At 38.5% G+C, this 21,414-nt stretch overlaps 1 protein-coding gene across 7 annotated transcripts in view; it reads right to left on the reverse strand.

The window, feature by feature from the left end:
* Nucleotides 1–21,414, reverse strand: part of BRD3 (bromodomain containing 3) — a 134,177-nt gene that overhangs the window by 43,571 nt on the left and 69,192 nt on the right. For 5 of the 7 annotated variants that reach the window (XM_033960273.1, XM_033960280.1, XM_033960277.1 and 2 more), the window contains exons 2-4: nt 19,075–19,107; nt 6,439–6,750; nt 347–484 (exon numbers count right to left, since the gene is read on the reverse strand). In XM_033960273.1, the coding sequence (XP_033816164.1) occupies nt 347–484; nt 6,439–6,639 (339 nt within the window). In that variant the 5' untranslated portion in view covers nt 6,640–6,750; nt 19,075–19,107. Of the gene's footprint in view, nt 1–346; nt 485–6,438; nt 6,751–19,074; nt 19,132–21,414 lie in introns of all 7 variants that reach the window. The other 2 variants (XM_033960275.1, XM_033960278.1) reach the window with 2 other exon arrangements.

Raw genomic sequence — 21,414 nt, forward strand, 5'->3', positions numbered from 1 at the left:
TGGTGGGCTATATAGTAAATAAATGTAAAAGGAAATAAAAAGACCAAGGGCTCCTTTTACTAAGGTGCGCTAGCATTTTTAGCGCATGCAGGATTTTTAGCGTGTACTAAACCTGCGCTACGCTTCTAGAACTAATGCCAGCTCAATGCTGGCGTTAAGGTCTAGCGTGCGCGGCAATTCAGCGCGCGCTATTCCACACGTTAAAGTCCTAACGCACCTTTGTAAAAGGAGCCCTAAGACAGTGCTAAAATCTCTCTCTTACCATCTCAGAGCAAGCCCTGCAGCCTAAAGGTAACAGCCCGTATACAAACCCCATATACAGCAAAGAGAGACTGGAATACATTACCTTGTTATAAATATAACAATTTGTAAACATTGTGTTGAAGTCCTGCATACATTCACTGGCACTCCAATAATAGTTATTTTCTAATCTCTTCTTAATTGTCCCCATGTCCATTGGGTTTTTGATGATTTTATGATAATCCTGTTGGAAATACATTACAAGAAGATGGGACAATTACTGTTGAAGAAAGCATTTACCCCCCCACCCAACCCCATTTTTATGAAGCCTTGTTAGGCTTTTTTAATTGCCAGCCGCAGCGGAATTAGCTCCAGTGCTCATAGAATTCCTACGAGCGTCGGGGCTAATACCGCTACGGCTGGCAATTAAAAAAAGCCTAACGTGGCTTCATAAAAGGGGAGGGTTAATTAACTCTCATCTTTCCCAGATTCACACTGCACACACATGGATCACTAAGGGCTCCTTTTACTAAGGTGCGCTAGCGTTTTTAGCGCACGCAGGATATTACCGCGCGCTACGCGGCTAGAACTAACGCCAGCTCAATGCTGGCGTTAGCGTCTAGTGCGCGCTATTTCGCACATTAATGCCCTAACGTAGCTTCGTAAAAGGAGCCCTAAGTGGCAATTATGTCACTGCTACTACTTACATTCTGACTTAAGTAAAACAGCATTATACACACACACCCCAAATTCAAAGAAATACTCAATGAAAATCAGATGTATATATTATATTTCTAGATCCATCCCTGGAAATATAATATATACATCTGAAAGTGTGATATGTGCTTCTTAATGTTGCCATCAGTTGTGTGCACACATCTCTGGTAGGTAGGAGAGAAGCAGAAAACATGATATTTTAAATCATCATTTTATTATGGCATTCAGTGTACAACATGTCCAGAACTGTTGTGTGACTTTAAGAAATTACTGAAGAGACATTTGTTTTGCAGTATAAATATGGGCACAGAGTCACAGTAATGATGTAAGCGCTGGTCACTGAATTGATGATATAGATTTCTACTAGTATGTATGTTGATGTCTTTATTTTTTTAATCTTTATTAAGTTTTCAAGGCTAATAAAATGTACAGAACATTATATATACATTAATAATCAGAGTAAGCACTTATAAGCAATCAATAACAATACAGAAAGAATAAAACCCCCTCCCCCCTCCCTTCCAATACATTCAATCAAGAAATAAAACAAACCAAAAGAGATAGCCCTCCCCCCTTACACCCTTCCCTGGATGTGCCTGTAATTCCACAGAAAATTAAGGGTAAGAGATAACTATACTGGAGTAACAAAAGACGTCAATGGACCCCAAACTAATCCGAATAACTTATTATTTCCAACATGTCAGCGTTCATTTTTTCATACTTGTAGCATAAGCATAAATTTGCCCACCAAAAAGCAAAACTATGGCGATTCCAATTTTTCCAATTGCGAGTAACCATTTGCATGGCTATCCCGGTCATGATCAGGAAAAGCTGGGATTTATACCGATCCAACAGTGGTTTAATATGCAATAGCGTCCCACAGATAACTACATCGTAGGATAATGGGATCGATGAATCCAGTATGGTATTAATATGTCCCCATATCGACTTCTAAAAACTGAGTATCAAAGGACAATAGAACAACAGATGATCCAGCGTCCCTATATCAAGATGACAATGCCAGCATATATTAGACTTGGAACTATCTAACTTTTGTAAACGAACAGGGGTCCAGAAAGATCTGTGTAACAAAAAAAAAAACAGGTTTGTCTCATAGATGCTGACGCTGTACATCTCATCCTCCAAGTCCAAATCTGTGGCCACTGAGTAGCAGAAAATTGTTGTTTTATCTCAGTGCTCCAAATGTCTCTTAGACTAGTTTTAGGTTTTTTATTCAAATATTCATATATTAATTTATACCACTTGGCTGCCTGATGCTCTAGCAAATCTGTCTGGAAGCATAGGCCCGGCAAGCTATACTGATTTTTTAAGTTGCGCCAATCAGGGAACCCCTTCTGAATGGCCTGCTTCAACTGCAACCATTTATATGCTTGAGACTGCAATGCCGAATGATTGTTGCAGTAGTGAAATATCAAGCATTTTCCCATTAGATAACACATCATCTAAAGTACGTATACCTGCCTGAAGCCAATGCTTCTAGAGGATCTTAGGCTCGCCAATTTGAATCTTGGAGTTCAGCCATAAGGATTGACATGTGGATTGTTGTACTGGTACAGATGTTTAATTATTGATGAACTTTAAGGTTTTCCATGTGGCAAAAAGAATGCTATTGTCCTTATAAATTCTGGGTAATTTGATATTCAGCATATGACATAATCATAATAGGGACATGAATTGCCATTCTAAATAAAGCCAATCCGGAAGATGCTCCAAGACTTCAGGAAGGATCCAATACATACCCTGATGCAGAATAAATGCTTGATGGTATCTATAAAAATTTGGGAAATTTACCTCACCTGCCACAATTGGTTTTTGCAAAGATACTAAAGCTATTCTAGCAGTTTTACCCAACCAAATAAATTTAGTGAGAATTCCATTCAATTTCTTATAAAAAAGACCCCTAAAAATAAACTGGCAACATACTTATTTGGTAGCAAACTACAGGCAAAATCATCATCTTGACGGTTTGAATTCTCCCCCACCAAGACAGATGTAACGGGTTCCAATGCTCACACATTTCTTTGACTTTCAGCAATAAAGATTTTTCATTTACTGTCATCGTGTCTTCCATTGTTTTTTGGATCATGATACCTAAATATTTTATACCCTCTTCCTTCCAAAGGAATGGGAATGGATAAAATAGTATTTTTGCACAATGCACATTTAACGGAAGAACCTCCGATTTGCTCCAATTTATTTTGTACCAAGAAAATTTACCAAATCTATCCATTAATTCCAGTAAATGCGGAATGGTAGATTCAGGATTTCTCAAATGAAGCAAAATATCATCTGCATAAGCAGAAATCTTATATTCCCAACCTGCATAATGAATCCCCTGTATCTCCCTTGCCTGCTGTATGGCCAACAACAAGGGTTCCAGAACAATATCAAAAAGCAAAGGAGATAAGGGACATCCTTGCCTAACTCCCCTTTTCAGACAAAAATGTTCAGAAAATGTATTATTAATATATAGCCTGGCTGAAGGGGAACTATACAAGGTTTGAATCATTTGAATAAAGCTGGATCCTATACCAAACCAATCCATTGCTTGAAACATAAAAGTCCATTCCACCTGAGCAAAGGCCTTCTCTGCATCCAAAGAGACAGAGAAAATCGGATCATTCATTGTTTTTGCAAGATTTAGCATATGAAATGCCAGTCTGGTGTTACTGGAAGAATGTCTTTGAGTAACGAAACCCATTTGGTGCATACCAATCATATAAGGGAGAGTCTTGGCTAATCTTAGAGCCAATAACTTACCAAAAGTTTCCTGTCCACATTAATTAAAGAAATAGGACTGTAATTTGAAACTAACATGGGATCTTAATTTGGCTTCGACAAAACAATGGTTAAATCCGCCATACTACCTGAAATACAACCTTTAGTCAGTTGTGATTGATATAATTTTAGAAGATGAGGCAAAAGAATAATTTGAAATGATTTGAAAATCTTCACCATGAAACCATTACCACCTAGAGCGGATCCAGCTCTGAGGGACTTCAATGCTGTCTGGATATGTTGATGTCTTTAACTATTGTGAGTGTTTTATTGTGAGTCGCTCTGTAAAAAGCAGATTATAAATGAATGAAAACAAAACAAACGCCATAATCCTACATGACAACACTACAGCTCACACAGCAGCCACTTCAATCTGTTTCCTAACGTGAAGAAGCCATTGTGTGTGAAACGCTTTGCTAACAAACAGGACATTTTAACTGCATTTCGGTGATAAGTAGCACACATTAGCAAATCAAATGTAGCAGATTGTATTCACTGCCTTTCCCCATCGATGGCAATGAACTGTGGACAACCTGGGAGACTACTTTGAAGGATGTTAATAGTTAAACAGTTTGTACTTGTACTTTGTTGTTCATGTCGTACGCTGTAGCCATAATAAAACAATGATTTCAAATGTCATGTTTTATTCCTTCTCCCCTACCAGAAACACCAGCATTCATCTCTTATCTGGTGGCAACATTAAGCAGTACATGCCACATACTTTCAAAGTATGATATCCAGTGATGGCACATTTTCAAGAGAAAAAATTTAGTTGCCATGACTTATGAATCAACTCTTGTAAATGTACATCAACTCTTGTTTATTCATAGAGATTTGTCTTAAAAATTGATCAGCAGTCACCATGGGCTGATTTAGAACTGGATCTTCAGCAACAGGCTATACCCATATACCAGCTTTTGGTAGCTGCTATCTATAGACCACTGATATTCAAAGGCCAGTCCACAAACAGCTGGTCAGGCAAGTTAGGACAGCCTTTATTTGGCCTAATGTGTCTGGATAGTTATTCAGGCACTGGCACTGTTTATCAGCAGTGTGCGGATAACTTCCAGATCCACCTTAGCTCTGCTCTGGTACTATCTGGATAGAGCCAATGGGGTCAAACCTTATATTTGGAAGCACTGTCTAATGATGTGCCTCTGAATATCAGCTCAGGACTCAGTAGGCATAAGTTCACTGGGTAGGAGCTGCTCTTACTCAGTTAACTCACGTAGAAAACAGAGTGCATGCCTACTACCTCTATTATATGCATCTCTGTCTCATGCATATTCATTAAACTAAAGCCTAAGCTTTGTTTTTTTTTTCCAGTTACATAGCTGCCTATTGGATAACTCAAATTCTTAAAACCAGCTATTAAATATTTAATACAAACAAGTATTATCTAAATCAATTAAATTTTAATCTTATCTCCCACAGTTCATTTCATTACAGTACTTTTACAACTTACCAATACTTAATTTTATTAATAAATATCAGAATAATTTAGTCAGTGAACCTAATCCCCATCACTCACACTCACACTCATTTCCCAACTTTCATACACATACTACAGTCATTGTGATTACTTTTATCCCAAACTGGATCTTGGTTAGCTCATGGGTTCATTAGTCCATGATCATCTAGTCCGAATTGTACAATGCTCACAAGGTAGAGGATATGCGGTTTGTGGTTTTGATTCAAGTGTCTTTACCAAGTGGTGGTAATATTTCTGAGGTACTGCTTAGAAGGAAACAGAGATTAATTTATGAGTGGAATGCAGTTCAGCCTTATGGATTCAACAAAGAAGTGGAATGGAATCTGTTGTAACAGGAACAGGAGTTGTTTGAACAGGGAAATAAGGTTTATGGAGAGGAAGTGAGGTCATGCAGTTTGATTTCCTGGTAGACGGTGTATTTCCTGCTTGTCAGCTGATCTCAGCTTGTGCCAAACCCTGGGTCCCTGCTCGAGTCATGCTTAGTTTACTGGTAGGTGAAAGGTGTTTTAAAGATTTTGGTGAGGTTTTAGTATGAATGAAAGGGAATGTATGTGAATTATTTTGTACTGTAGGTGAAGTTGTAATGTTGGTGAGCCTTGTAAACACAGCTCCTGAAGACCCCAGGTGGCGAAACACAGTCTTGCGTTGAGCTGAATGCTTTATGAATTGAAGAACAGGACCATCATGAGGACAGAGAGGCCTGCCGGTTGTGTTTAAGAAACTGTGATTTTCATGTGCTAGACTGTAGTGCAACTCTCAGTTTGAAGCCTCTCTGACTAGATGATCATGGACTAATGAACTCATGAACTAACCAAGAGCCAGTTTTTGATAAAAGTAATCACAATGACTGTAGTATGTGTGTGAAAGTTGGGAAATGAGTGTGAGTGATGGGGATTAGGTTCACTGACTAAATTATTCTGATATTTATTAATAAATTAAGTATTGGTAAGTTGTAAAAGTATTGTAATGAAATGAACTGAGGGAGATAACATTAAAATTGAATTGATTCAGATAATACTTGTTTGTATTAAATATTTAATAGCTGGTTTTAAGAATCTGAGTTATGCATATTCATTAGGGACAGGTCTGGGAACCACTGCACTAAACAGCAGCTGCTCCATTGTCTCCTTATTAATGGAATTATAAAACTGTGGAGACGAAAGGGAAGCGATGTAATGAAGTACACTTACGGGTAAATTCAACTTAACAGCATCTACAGGCTGGTAGAAAGGCCAGGCAAACTGATGCTTCCACAGAGTTTTCACCACCACGTTCTGCATATACTGCAGCTGATTGGTCTTCCGCCCCGGCTTACTGGTGTTGGTAACTTCTGGGGCTGCCAAGTTGACTGGGCCCTGGGGAGCCGGAGCTGCTGCTGTCACAGCTGACATGATTCCTGCCTTCTTTTCTCACTCTCTCATGCAGCAGTTTCGGGAATCCCTCTCGTCCTTTATTCTGCCCCAATGGGACTGACATCCCATTTCAGGGACCCACCATCCAACCTACAAACAGAACAAAGGGAGAGAGACATTTATTTTCTACATTTCTATTCTGCACTATCCAAAGTTCTAGGCAGCTTACAACACTCATCAAATATGTGCTTGTATGCACCTATTTATTGGTATCCTTGAGATTAATGTACAGACAAATGCGGCATGCATTCAAAGTCAATGACATTTGTTATTTTTAAGCCAAAGTGATAAAATTTCAGAATTTTTTCCCTTTTTCCTGTGTTAATAGTGTGCCCTAAATGAAATGAAAATGCCCATAAATAACATACACCTCCCCCCTCTTTTTTTTTTTATCAAGCCATGCTGCCAAGCAGCACAAGCTAAATGCTGAGCCACCCATAGGATTAGAATGGGCGGCTCAGCGTTTAGTTTGCGTTACTCAGCAGCGTGGCTTGATAACAGGAGGGGATAGTAAACTAAACAATATGAAAATTCCACAATGCAGTGTGGTTCTCAGGCCAGTCCTTGGGCACCCCCAGTCTGTCAGGTTTTCAGGATATCCACGATTAATGTTATGTGGCTCCAGAAAAATCTACATTATTATTTTTTCAAGTAAAACTTTTGTTCATTGAGTATTTTGATCTTTTATACTGAATTACAAGATCTTCTGGTGAGCAAATCTTGCAGTGCATGCAGGGCAGGATTAATTTGTCGAGGGCCCCTAGGCACCCAAGTACACTGGCCCCCTGCCCCGCCCCACCCCACCATGTGCCCAGGCGGAAACAGGAAGCTGCGTCACAGGGAAGCTTTAGGCAAGCAGCACCGCTTGCACAGTTACAGTTCCCGTTGCCTTTCTTACCCACGTTGCTTGCTTGTCTTATTTTCCGTCAATTGGGGGGGGGGCACATTGCCGATCGGGGGGGGGCACATTGCCGATCGATGCTGGAGGGGCCCATCGCTGTTGATGCCCTCCTTCATCTGGCCCCCCTGACCATTTCGGGCCTTAGGCACGTGCCTACTTAGCCTATTGGTTAATCCTGCCCTGAGTGCATGAATATTCATTTCCAGTACTATCATTTTTATAGTCACATAGTGCACATGATTTCATATACAGTATATCACTTTCATCACACTTATTTATTTCAGGAAATTTGACATAATGCCTTTCAAAACAATTACATTTTTAAACACCTCGCCCCCCTACCCCTTTTTACAAAACCATAGCACAGTTTTTAGCATCGGCCACAGTGATCACAACTCTGACTCTCATACAATTCCTAGGAGCCTTGGAGCTGTTACCGTTGCAGTTGGTGCTAAAAACCACACTACGGTGTTGTAAAAAGGGGGGGGGGGGGTAAATAAGCTCAAATTAATTTGTCATAGTTGTCACATTATAGCTTCAATGAATGTCTTTTAGATGCTTTATAACATGTTTTTGATGCTTTTTAATAAGTGTTTTTTTAGATGCCTTTTTTATTTTTTTGACAGATTGCATGCTTTATACATACCTGTCAACTATACATGTAATTTTTATGCATATCAACCATGAATTTATAATTTGTTTTAATCATCTTATATATAATTATTATTTACATTTAAAAATTTGTGTATGTAATTTTTGTACAGACCCCTGATGTTGGCGGAGACGCCGAAACACAGCCATTCATTAAAGCAGGATTACCCGAACTTGAAAGCTCTGTGCTTTTTTTGTGCTCCAGAAAAAGTTAGACAGATTGAACCAGTCCGAGTTTTTCTTCCATTGTTTTTAATGGACTGGCTCAATCTGTCCTCTTTTTTTCTGAAGCTATAGGTAACGCTATGACCATGATAAACATGCATGAGAGAAATCTACATACCCAGGAGTCAGTGCATGCAAATCTATAAATCGAATATATATTCATTGTGCATATCATGAAAGCCTGATTAGCTGGGTGTACCCCAAGGACTGAGCTGAGAAATATGGCTTTATACTACTGATTTGAATGTTGACTAGAAGCAAGTTTATAGACTAACTGATTTATTGAGGAACAAGCTTTCAAGGATAGATGCATCTGACAAAATGGACTCTCTTCCTTCAATGCTCATGCCACAATAAATTGATTTTAAATCTTAAATCACAGTAGCAGTCTCTTACAATTTATAACTTTTTGCAATATCTTGTACACTCAATTCATCATTTAATCGAGCAATTTTTTTAAAAATAGATTTTTCATTCTCAAATTGTAAATATTTTGAAATTAAGTAAATGCAATTTGTATAACTTGTGTCACTCTTGTGCTCAGCGTCAGGTGGGGACTTGTACCTCCTCTCCATGGGAAACACTTCTGAAGATCTTGCATAAAGTTATAAATTGTAAGAGACTATTTGGTACTGAGATTTAAGATTTAAAAGCTGGTTTTCCACTATAACGGTACTGTTTGAAAAGTTACCTGTTTCTATTACAAAAATAAATTGATTAGCATATGAAGTGCCACCAGCCTCTTGATTATTATTTATTTATTGCACATTTATATACCATCTAATAATGAGGCAGGTTACAACTCAAACATTAAAAAAAAAAAAAAAAAAAGTACATTGGAGCAGGGTTTGCTCTTTACCTGGACATTATGGGCTCCTTTTACTAAGGTGCGCTAGTGTTTTTAGTGCAAGCACAAAATTACAGCACGCTAAACCGCACGGTATGCTTCTAGAATAACGCCAGCTCAATTCTGGTGTTAAGGTCTAGTGCGTGGCAATTTAGCGTGCGCTATTCCGCGCGTTAAGGCCTTAACGCACCTTAGTAAAAGGAGCCCTATATCTCCAGGTGTTCATCCATCAGACTCATGTCTCATAGCGTACTTAGTAAACTATGCTGTACTGCCACGTAAAGCTCTATCCTGTCATGTGTCAATGACTATAATGCTACATTCTATTTCCAGCATTCTTTCAACCCTTGAAAATCTCTCCTAAATGACCTAAAACCTAAGCTCAATGCAAATAACATTCAGAACAGTAGGCATTTCTCTGTCCCAGAGGGCTCAATTGACTAACCTGTCTTAACGTATGGTATTAGTAAATAGGCCTTGTTGACAATAACATACCTCTAACTACTCTGTATATATCAAGTAAAGATTGTATAGTAAGTCTAGCAAATTGTAAACCGTTGTCTGATTATTATGTATGTTAACCTGTAACCCGTTCTGAGCTTGTTGGGGAGAATGGGTTAGAAAACTAACTAAACAAATAATGAGGCTTGTGTCAAATAATGTGCATTAAAGCAGGTTAATAAATCTAGTCCTAAGTTTGTACTTGAGACAACAGAGGATGAAGTTTCAAAAGGTCACAAGGAGAATCAGTGAGAAAAGCAGGACTTGTAACCCTGGTTTTCAGGCTTCTGTTCTAACCACTACGCCAGTGATTCCCAACCCTGTCCTGGAGGACCACCAGCCAATCTATTTTTTTAGGATAGCCCTAATAAATATGTAGAGAGAGATTTGCATATAATGGAGGTGATGGGCATGCAAATCTGCCCCATGCATATTCATTAGGGCTGGTGGTCCTCCCGGACAGGGTTGGGAACTACTGCACTAGGCTATTCCTTTACTCCTGACGAATACCCACTCTCTATTTACTTAGGTGACATTCTTACACATATTATATATTTAGCACTTCAGAAACATACACAAATAGCCATCTCTAGAAAGAATAGGTATTGATATTGTTAAAGTGAGAAAGATGGAATAGTATGATTTTATTCAGAAGCTTGCTAAATTTGTGGGTCTCCGAACACCCCCCCCCCTCCCAATATTGAGAAAGCTCTTTTTCTGGGTCCAGGGAGGGGTCATTTGTATTGTGTCTGGCACCCTTAATCATTTAGAAATGTTGCCACTTATGTTCCAAGCAAACTTTTGCTAATGTCTTCGAGGCTGGGGAAAACAGCTCCCTCCTCTACCCCATAAACATCTGAAAACAGCAAACCTTCAACAATGTTGGCTGACCACCTTTTAACTTCTTTTCTTTAATTCAATTACCCAATTCCCACCAGGCAGCTGGAGAAGCCCTCAAGCACATTATCTCCTGTTGTTGAGACCAAGTCTACCAATAACTGTGTGACTGAGGTTATCACCACAAAATTTAGCATTAGCAGAGGAGACAATGAACAAGAACTTCTTTGGTTGCAAAGGACATTAGAAGGCAGCATGGCAACACTGTGAAAGGTAAGTACACAATGTATGCCACTTACTGCTTCAGTCTGTGCAGTTTAGGGTTCACTAAGTTCCTTTCTTGACTGCCTCTCCCTATAGGGTTATCATATGGCTCCAGAAAAAGGAGGACAGATAGAGACATCCAGGTTTTACTTCTACTGAAAGCAATGGAAGTAAGGAGGACAGAGAGACATCTGGCCTTTACTTCCCCCTGCCTTTTCCTTCACACATTGCATGAACTACTTGGGTGATATTTACACCACTGGTTTTTATTACAGGTATGACACAGTACAATGCTTGTCAGAACTCTCCTCGAGGCACACTTAGCCAGTTAAGTTTTTGGGATTACTGTAATGAATATGTATGTAATAAATTTGCCTGTATTGAAGAGCCATGTTATGCAAATCTCTCAAGCATATAACCTGTGATATTCCTGAAAACCTGACTGGTTAGATGTGCCTTTACGAAAGGAGTGAGAAGTACTGACATATAGGTACCAACAGAAAATGATCAATTGGCCCAGTCTACCCAGTTGTCCATGCTGCTAAAACTATGTCCCAGCTGTAGAAACTTTGACCACAGAACCATAAAGCATTTGTCCCATCTTCTTAAAGTATAAACAGAAAAACAAAATTTTGATCATGTTCAAGTGCAAAGCATGTGACCAGGGTGGAACGATCAGTCAAACCTCTAAAGAACTTTCTAAAAAGGGCTGCTCAGTTTTTCCCTGATTTATCTCATAAGACACAAAAGAGATGCAAGGACTTCTTGGCCCTTAGGCCAAGGGTCATTGCTCTCAGTGCTTAAGACTTCAATGTAGATGACTTGTTTTTTTGAACCGAAGGAGTTGGCAGATTTTTTTAAGTCTAAAGAAGAATCCAATGTACTTGTGGGAATTTAATCTAATATATAAGCTCTAGTCAGCTTTTTCCCTTCTAGTCTATTTGTTATACATATTTCCTTAGGACTGTATTATTTCCTTTTCTTGGATCCCAAAATATTGTGGGCAAAAGGGTTTTTATTTCCTTTTATATTTTAGTAATCTTTTTGAGTTGTTCCACTTCATTCCATTTGTTTTTATTTTAAATTGAAAACAAAAAAAGATACAACTGTGGGCTTCTTTTATCAAGCCATGCTACCGGGGTTAACATGCGCAACTTTTAATCACGCGCTAACCCCCGCGCTGGCCAAAAACTACCACCTGCTCAAGAGGAGACGGTAGCGGCTAGTGTGGCCGGCGGTTTAACGTTAAACTGCTAGCGCAGCTTGAAAAAAGGAGCCCTATATGTAGGATATTACTCCTTATTCAAGTCAGTTTTTTTAACCTTCCTCCTTGATTTCCTTCCTCCTTGATTTGCCATACAAGACTCCACACATACGCAGAGTGGTGCTTGGATGGCAGCCCTGGCAGTGGGATAAGTGAGGCCAATGTGGAACAGACTTTTACAGTCTTTGTCCCATATGTGGCAAGACAGATTGGGTCGGGCTGGAGTTAGTTTAAACAACAACTCCAGCAGTGTGGCAATGTAGCCGATGCTGAGTAAATTTCTACAGTCTGTCCTTGTATGTGGAAGGATGGGTCGGGAGCAGGTATGCATATTTTATATCACATTCATATCATCTGAGTAAGATTTTGCCTATCTTAGGGGAGGGAAAGACACAGTGGAACTTAGCAAGTAAAATGGATAATTACTGAATTGTAGGTTCAACATTGCCTTGATAATGAATGTGGCTGTTGGGCAGACTGGATAGACTACACGGGTCTTTATTTGCAGCATTTACTAAGTTACATCTAATCTCAAGCACCATCCATGTTTATTATATTGAATTATCAGGGCTGTACCGAATATCTGTATTTGGCTGGATGGTGATTTAAATTTGAATATGGATAATCTTGAGCTCTACTATGCTAAATCCTAATAAAATAAACACTTGATCTTTGATTTCTATTATTTGTTATGTTAAAGTTCAATAAAACTTTTCCATTGTGAGGTATTCTGTTATAACTCTCTTCCCTGTTTGACTATAAGCCTCTTTCTTGAGGCTCACACTTGCATCCTGCTTTTTTCTTCTTTTGGTAGTCAATGCTCTTGATTATTTCCATGTTTAATTTATTTATCCACATGTACTACATGTATTCACTTTTATGTAATCCACTCCATGTCTTATTCTTAACCTACCACACACATATCTGTATGTGTGAACCATGCTGCTGCTCAATGGACCTTTTCTTTTAAATAAACCTCTCTATGCCTTCCCTTAGGAAAAAGTTTAACATTAAAAGCATATAAAAAAAATATCAATCAATCAATAAACTTGTCCAATGTCTAAACATACAGAGATGAGTAGATATCAGTACTTTCTCTATTCTGATCAGTATCAAGAACATATAGGAACTCATTTAACCAAATCTGATGAGAATGTCTATATGTATCCAAGAGTTAAAACTCCCTCTATAAGGGAAATATAAGGGAAGCAACAGATTTACATTCATGTCATACTTCTTCTGAGTACTTGGTTAAACAGAGCTGGACCTAGCTAGTACTTGGATGGGAGATTGCTATGGACTGCCAGCCAAGTATTAGGGGTAACTAATGATCCAACCAAGCAAAGCAAATTCACAATGTGTGAACTGACTATTAAATAATTTCACTTAAAATCTTTGCCCAAAACACAAAGAGGAATTGTATACCATTTTATGACAGCAAGAAGCCATTCAGGAAATGCCAGTATTGCTGCATAAGGACCGTTATACAGCAGACTTGTACAAGTCAGTCTCTGTAGCCTGGAACTAAATATATGCGTACTCTTACCCCCTCTTTTACTAAGAGTGCTAACCGATTAGCACACGCTAAACGCTAACACATCCTTAGACTAACATGCACGTGTTAGCGTTTAAATCGCGCTAATCAGTTAGCACACCTTAGTGTTAAGTAGGCTGGAGACTTGAACATCGAGGCCAAAAGAATTGCCAGAATGGATTCTCTTTCCCACATGATTGGGCTAGAGAATCCGTTCTGTGAATTCAAATAACAGACGAGGAAAAGCCATGTAAAAACGAATATGTTTACTGACAAAGCTCCCATAGCCTGGAAAGAGCAGGCCGTCAGAATTTCAGTGCTCTTCAAAGAGAAAACAAGGCAAACAGATTTATACCCTATGTGACATCATTTGTAATAATTATCATGCTTTAGAATACAATGGCACAGTTGATCACATGACTTCCTTTCCAAAAATGCCTTACGTCAATGTTAACATTAAAAGTCGATTCTGTTAAGTTTTTTAAACCCAGCAGGTGGCAGTGTTTCACTTTTCTTCCTAAATCACCCTTGATCTTTGACCTCTCCATATCAATCATGTTAGTAAAAGCCCTACTACCTGCAGACACATCTTAACTTCTGTATGACCTTCAAATTAGTATTGTAGTTTCTAATCTATAAGAAACAGATTCTCTGTAAAACACCCAAATTTCCTGTTCCTCTGAGAACCTTATCCCCATGAATCCATGTGAAGAATAGTACATAAATCTATGTCTCTTAAGAGTCTCAAAATCAACCTTCTGAACTTCCTAGCATTAGATGAAATGTAGAATCAGCAATTTAAACAGGGAATGCCAATCTGTGAGCTAGCTAAATCTATTTATTACAAGGCCTCAAGGCTGAGTTTCCAATGCAATTTGCAGAAAATGTATTTTAATTTATTCATGTAATTGATTCATTCACAATCTCAGTTTTCATATCATCAGTGACAACTGTCACACCTGTAAATTCCAGAAATCATCAACATTAGTAAAAGAGGGCCTTAGTATAATATTCCAATTACAGTCAACCCTCAATTTAATGGATTTCAGATTTAATGGACAAGTTGGGAATTCATCAAGTTATATGTAGTTCAGTACATCCCTGTTGTTTTAAGTGTAAATGGCTGGTGCTATTATAACTACCATGCTGACATTAGAAATTTGAACATCATGGCTAAATTTTTGTTATTTACTGTGAAAACGGATGGCATTGCACTTCAGATTTAATATTTTAGCAGAGTTGTGGCTTTGCAAAGACACAATTTTTCAAACATTTTGATTTAACGGACACCTCCTTCCCCCAATTAGTATGTTAAGTGGACATTGACAACCACTGGTATTACAGGAAAGTGATGGTAACTGGTTCTGTTTCAAGATGAATTTGAACTGATTATTGACCAAACTGATCAGATTTTTTAAGAAGTACAGTAAATTCTCTTAAGCATGCATGTTGCCATTATGGCATACTCTATTGTTTTTCCCAATAAAAGTAACAGGATTTCACAACTGGATTAAAGACTTTCATATAACTGAAAAATCCTTGGCACCAGTCTCCCATGTGCAAAAACTGAAATGGTACCAATATATGGGATAGCAGCATTGGGCAGCAGAGAAATGCACAGAACTACATCAGCAGGTAGAAAGGAGAGCAGCTGCTGTGGACTGACCATCAAAAGGGAGAAATTGGAGTGGATAGAAAGGAAGGGGTGAAGAAAGGTTTAGTGTAGATAGAAAGTTAGTAACAAAGAGCAAGATAAATAAGCATTTGCCATAAATACATATACATAAAACCGAGGAAGACAAAGGTCGAAAATAAGGATAAATAATAAAAAGCTTACAAAGAAATTTCTTTAACCCTGTTTCCAAACAACAGCCCCACTCCCCCCTTTTACAAAATAGCGTAAGCAGCGTTTAGCACAGGCTGGCGTGTCGAATGCTCTGCGCTGCTCCCGACACTCATAGGAACTCTATGAGTGTCGGGAGCAGCATAGAACATTTAGCACACCAGCCTGCGCTAAAAAATGCTTCCGTGGTTTTGTAAAAAAGTGTGTGTATGGGGGGGGGGGGAAATTTTGTACCCAAGTTTCATAAAAACATTCTCCTCCTTTAAGCCTCAAACCCAACATCAGTCCAGTCATTTCTGGCATAATGACTATATGTTTCCTTTTAACAATAGAATACATTACCCACAAAGGGAGTCATTTAATAAGGCGTTTCTGCAGGTAAAACATTGTTTTATGAGCAGAAAGTGACATCTATAATATTTTTCAGTTTATACATGCCTACCTGCATACTTTTAAATGCACCAACTAGATGCAACAAATGCAAATATCAACGGGGAGGAGTGCTGATAGAACAGTATTGATATAATAAATTATTGAAAGTGTAGTAAAACCTCAGTGTGTGGCAAGCTCTGAGAAGCAAAGTTCAATAAGAACAGAAGCCTCAATGCTTTACAAGACCCAGGCTTTAACAGCGTGAGAAACAACTCACATATTCAGCCGCATAGCATCACTGGATTACACATTGTGTGCATAATAAGTGAAGAAAATAATAACAAATATATAATAAAAACATAAGAACAAAAGAACAGCTGTACTGTAGCCCAGTAGCCTGTTCTCATGGTGGCCCATCCTGGTCACTAGTACCTGTCCAAAACCCAAGGAATAGCAATAGACTATAGACTTTTCCTCCAGGAACTTGTCCAAACCTTTCTTAAAACCAGCTACGCTATCTGCTCTTACGACAATCTCTGGCAACGCGTTCCAGAGCTTAACTATTCTCTGAGTGAAAAAAATTTCCTCCTATTGGCTTTAAAAGTATTTCCCTGTAACTTTATCGAGTGTCCCTAGTCTTTGTAATTTTTGATGGAGTGAAAAATTGATCCACTTGTACCCATTATACTCCACTCAGGATTTTGTAGACTTCAATCATATCTCCCCTCAGCCATCTCTTTTCCAAGCTGAAGAGCCCTAACCTTTTCAGTCTTTCCTCATACAAGAGGAGTTCCATCCCCTTTACCATTTTGGTTGCTCTTTTTTGAACCTTTTCTAGCACCACTATATCTTTCTTGAGATAAGGAGACCAGAATTGAATGCAATACTCCAGATGAAGTCGCACCATGGAGCGATACAGGGGCATTATAATATTCTTAGTCTTGTAAACCATCCCTTTTTAAATAATTCCTAGCATCCTGTTTGCTTTTTTGGCCGCCGTCGCACATTGGGCAGAAGGTTTCATTGTATTGTCTATGATGATACCCAGATCCTTTTCTTGGACCCTAGCATCCGGTAACTGTGATTCAGGTTATTCTTCCCAATGTGCATCACTTTGCATTTGTCCACATTAAATTTCATCTGCCATTTGGACGCCCAGTCTTCCAACTTCCTACGGTCTGCCTGCAATTTTTCACAATCCATATGTGTTTTAACAACCTTGAACAGTTTAGTGTATTCTGCAAATTTAATCACCTTACTCGTTGTTCCAATTTCCAGATCATTTATAAATAAGTTAAAAAGCACCTGTCCTAGTACACACCCCTGCAGCACTCCACTGTTTACTCTCCTCCATTGAGAAAAATGACCATTCAACTCTACTCTCTGTTTTCTATCTGACCAGTTCCTAATCCACAACTGAACTCTGCCACCTATCCCATGACACTCCAATTTTCTCAGGAGCCTCTCGTGAGGAATTTTATCAAAAACTTTCTGAAAATCTAGATACATTATATCAACCGGCTCACCTTTATCCACATGTTTATTCACACCTTCAAAGAAGTCAAGCAAATTTGTGAGGCAAGATCTCCCTTGGCTGAACCCATGCTGACTCTTTCTCATTAAATCATGTTTGTCTACGTGATCCACAATTTTATTTTTTATAATTGTTTCTACCATTTTGCCCGGCACTGAAGTGAGGCTTACCGGTCTGTAATTTCCCAGATCTCCCGTTGGAGCCCTTTTTAAAAATCAGCGTATCATTGGCCACCCTCAAATCTTCAGGTACTACAGACGATTTTAGCGACAGGTTACAGATCACTAACAGCAGGTCAGCAATTTCATGTTTGAGTTCTTTTAGTCCACTGGGATGTATACCATCTGGTCCTGGCGTTTTATCACTTTTTAACTTGTCGATTTGGCTTAGTACATCTTCCAGATTCACTGAAATTTCTTTCAGTTCCTCCACATCATCACTCACCCTTGAAAACCATTTCTGGTTCAGGTAGATCTCTTATATCTTCTTCTGTAAAGACCGAAGCAAATAATTCATTCAGTCTTTCTGCTATGGCCTTATCCTCCCTGAGCGCCCCTTTTGCTCCTTGATAATTTAGTGAAGTTCTACAACACTATGCCCTGTGTTTTCAGCCAGATTGGATACAGAAAATATAATGATAAATGGCAAGAACAGTATTTAACTTATATGTCCAACAGGGAGTAGTGCTGTACAACTTCACTGTCACTAAATTATTATATATTCATTGTTATTTTCTTCACGTATTATGCACACGATCTTAATCCAATGATGATGTTCAGTTGAATATGTAAGTTGTTTCTCATGCCGGTAAAGTCCAGGTCTAGTAAAGCATTGAAGCTTCTGTTCTTATTGAATGAACTTTGCTTCTCAGAGCTTACTACTTAAACCGCTTAGAATTTTGATAAGGCGGTATATCAAATTTTTAAATAAACCTGAAACCTACTACACACTGAGGATTCATTACACTTTCAATAATTTATTATATTAATACTGTTCTTTCAACAATCCTCCCTGCTATTTGCATTTGCTGCATCTAGTTGGGGACTTTTAAGTATCTTCGGCAGCGTTTGTTTTTTTGTCATTTACTTTTAAACGCAGGCATTCCTGGGAGTCTGGACTGGGGTTGGATTGGATTGATTATTTTTATACCGCAAAATTTACCTTATCCACCCTTTTACGAAGCCACATTAGGCTTTTTTATTGCTCATATGCTCATAGAATTCCAATGAGTATCAGAGCTAATACTGCTGCGGCCAGTGATTTAAAAAAAAAAGCCTAACACGGCTTCATAAAGGGAGGGGCGGGTTAGTGTCAAAACAGTTTACTATAAACAAGTTCAAGGAAAAATTGTTATAAACAAAGTACCATTAAAATAAAGTCTCCAATACCTCAATTCACTGAAACAACCAAGCTTTCATAGGTTAAAAAAAAGATAAGAAAGAACTATTTGAAATTCCTCAGGAAGAGCGTTCCAGAGAAGAGGTCCAGCATATGAAAACACTTTTCCTGGTTGTCGTAAGCCTAATAAAGCCTGGGAGCTGGAGGAGATCTTTTGTGAGAAGCATAATTCTTGCTGGCTATAAAACATGCACAGATGCATGTTAGAAAAAAAAACCAAAACAGCAGGAAAGATATACATACCTCAGAGCAGTGGTGAGGTTATGCGGGAGTCATCTGAGGGAGAGAGAATTTTTAGGGCTACATGTTAATCACAGTTAGCTCAGATTAACAAATTAATCACATTGCAGTGTCTCCTCTAAACATCTCTTCTGCTCTCTTCCACTCCTAACCCCTGAATTTGGCACAATCCAGCATCTTTCCCCACACCCAAAATTCAATATCATTAATCCCCTCCCATGCCAGTCTACATTAAAGATGGTCTCCTGTTGGTCCCTAGCAGCAGGAGCACTGCAGATATGCTGACTGCAGCCTTTACCAAGTTTTCCCTTTGACCTATCCTGCCCTGCCTATGCAGTAGCAGGAAATGATGTCAAAGGCAGTGGGATGAGCCAGAGAGAAAGCTTCAGAGCAGGTAACACTGCCATTCCCAAGGACCAACAGACAACCACCATTAAGGTAGACAAGAGTGGGGATTCAAAGGGGGACAAATACTGAACCCCCGAAGGGGGAATGGGATTGAGCAGAACTGAAAAGGCCACTGGTGGAAGCTATAGCTGAGTGAGCTCCAGCATCTTTGTGACGGGCTTGGTGCTGTTCATCAAGGTACAGGAGTGGGAAGAGGAGGTGCTGGACAATGGAAGTGAGGGAAGGAGAAAGAAAAAAAAAAAAAAAAGAAGAGATAATGGACCCAAGATAGAAAGAGAAAATATATCTGGGGAGGAGGAGAGGGAGCAAAGAAAGACAAAGGGAGATGTTGGATCTGCCAGTGGAAAGGAAAGAGATTATAAGTCCTTTAGAGAAGAGAAGGTTAGTGGGATGGGATTTGATATACTACCTTTCTGTAGTTTCAATCAAAGTGGTGTACATATTATAAACAGGTACTTATTTTGTACATGGGGCAATGGAGGCTTAAGTGATCTGCCCAGAGTCACAATGAGTTCCAGTGGGAAATAACCTTTAATTATGTGATTAATCAAAATTAAGAATTTTAATGAAAATGCATCCCTAAATAATTTTATAATTGCACTTCTGTATCTATGTTCCCTTTATAGATTGAAAAAACAAAATATGCTGGTTATCCATATCCAAAAAAGAAAGGTCTGTTCAAATCAAGATTATAACCTATGTGCATATCTGCTCTATAAATTAGATGGTCTGTTTTAATATTAGCCTAGTAAAGTTATATAAAAAAATGTGAAGTGTCATTGTGTTAGTTACAATCAACAAACTAGGAATGACATATCGAGGCAACAAATTATTTCATTTATTCCCAGTGGAATTGGTACTTGGCATGTTCAAATTATTTGCATTGGAGAGCTTGTTTAAAACTGGATATTGTGCCTAGGTGTCATAAGCCTGAGCCCTCTGACCCTTGTAAACCAATGGCAAGAAAGTAAATCTTGAGGACCCACCATCAGGTTCATATATGTAAATCCACCTCACCCTGTCGCCCTACCTAGTTTTACGATATGGACACAAAATTAATTCAGAGATGCCAAATTGATCAGCTTTTGAATGGAGATTTTAGTCCTGGATTTCTGAAATTTTATCCCAAGACATTATAGATCCTGCGGTACCAATTTCAAATAAATAGAATCAGAAACTACAAATACCATATTGCTTTGTAATCTACCTAGAACTGAAAGGTTAAGGCGGAATAGGAGTCAATAATGTAATGTAATGCTTTGTAACTCTGCAGCTCTGTACTGCCCAAAACTACATCTGATGCTGTCAATGAGTGAAAAAGATTCCATAGGTTGTCATCCACAGTGTAAATAGCCTTTTCTTTGCTCACTGAAGATTGTCATTAATTCTGTGCTTAAGTCAAAGCTTAGTATGCAAGCAGAACACGTGTAGCACTTAAGGCCCTAGGATTCTTTCTAATTTGCTCACAGAACATAACACCACATACGTGTGCTAACAAATAAACCAGATTCTGATCAACTTTCCACTTGCACAAAGAAAGTGTGGCATGTTTTCCTCCATATTCTATTTAACATATACTTCTTAAAACCAAAAACTTAAAATCAGCCTTGGACCACATGTTGACTGTTTAATTAGTTACAAAGCATTACATTAATTAAAAATACATAAGTTCAGTATTGCTCATCCACAATAAAAAAATATACATATATATTCTCTATACTCCCTTGTACTAATTCCAAAACTCAAAAAGCAAACTTAGGGGCTCTTTTACTAAAGAGCTTTAAACTCTTAATGTGCATTACTGCATTTTTCAAACATTTTCCCTCAAAGGGCATGGCAGCGTTAGTCAACTACACTTAATGCATGCTAACTGGTTAAGGTAAAGTTAATGCAGGACCTACAATTAAAATATTAGGATGTTCCCACTCCCAAGAT

The sequence above is a fragment of the Geotrypetes seraphini genome, chromosome 10 (assembly GCF_902459505.1).
Source record: "Geotrypetes seraphini chromosome 10, aGeoSer1.1, whole genome shotgun sequence".
In the NCBI taxonomy this organism is placed as follows: Eukaryota; Metazoa; Chordata; class Amphibia; order Gymnophiona; family Dermophiidae; genus Geotrypetes; species Geotrypetes seraphini.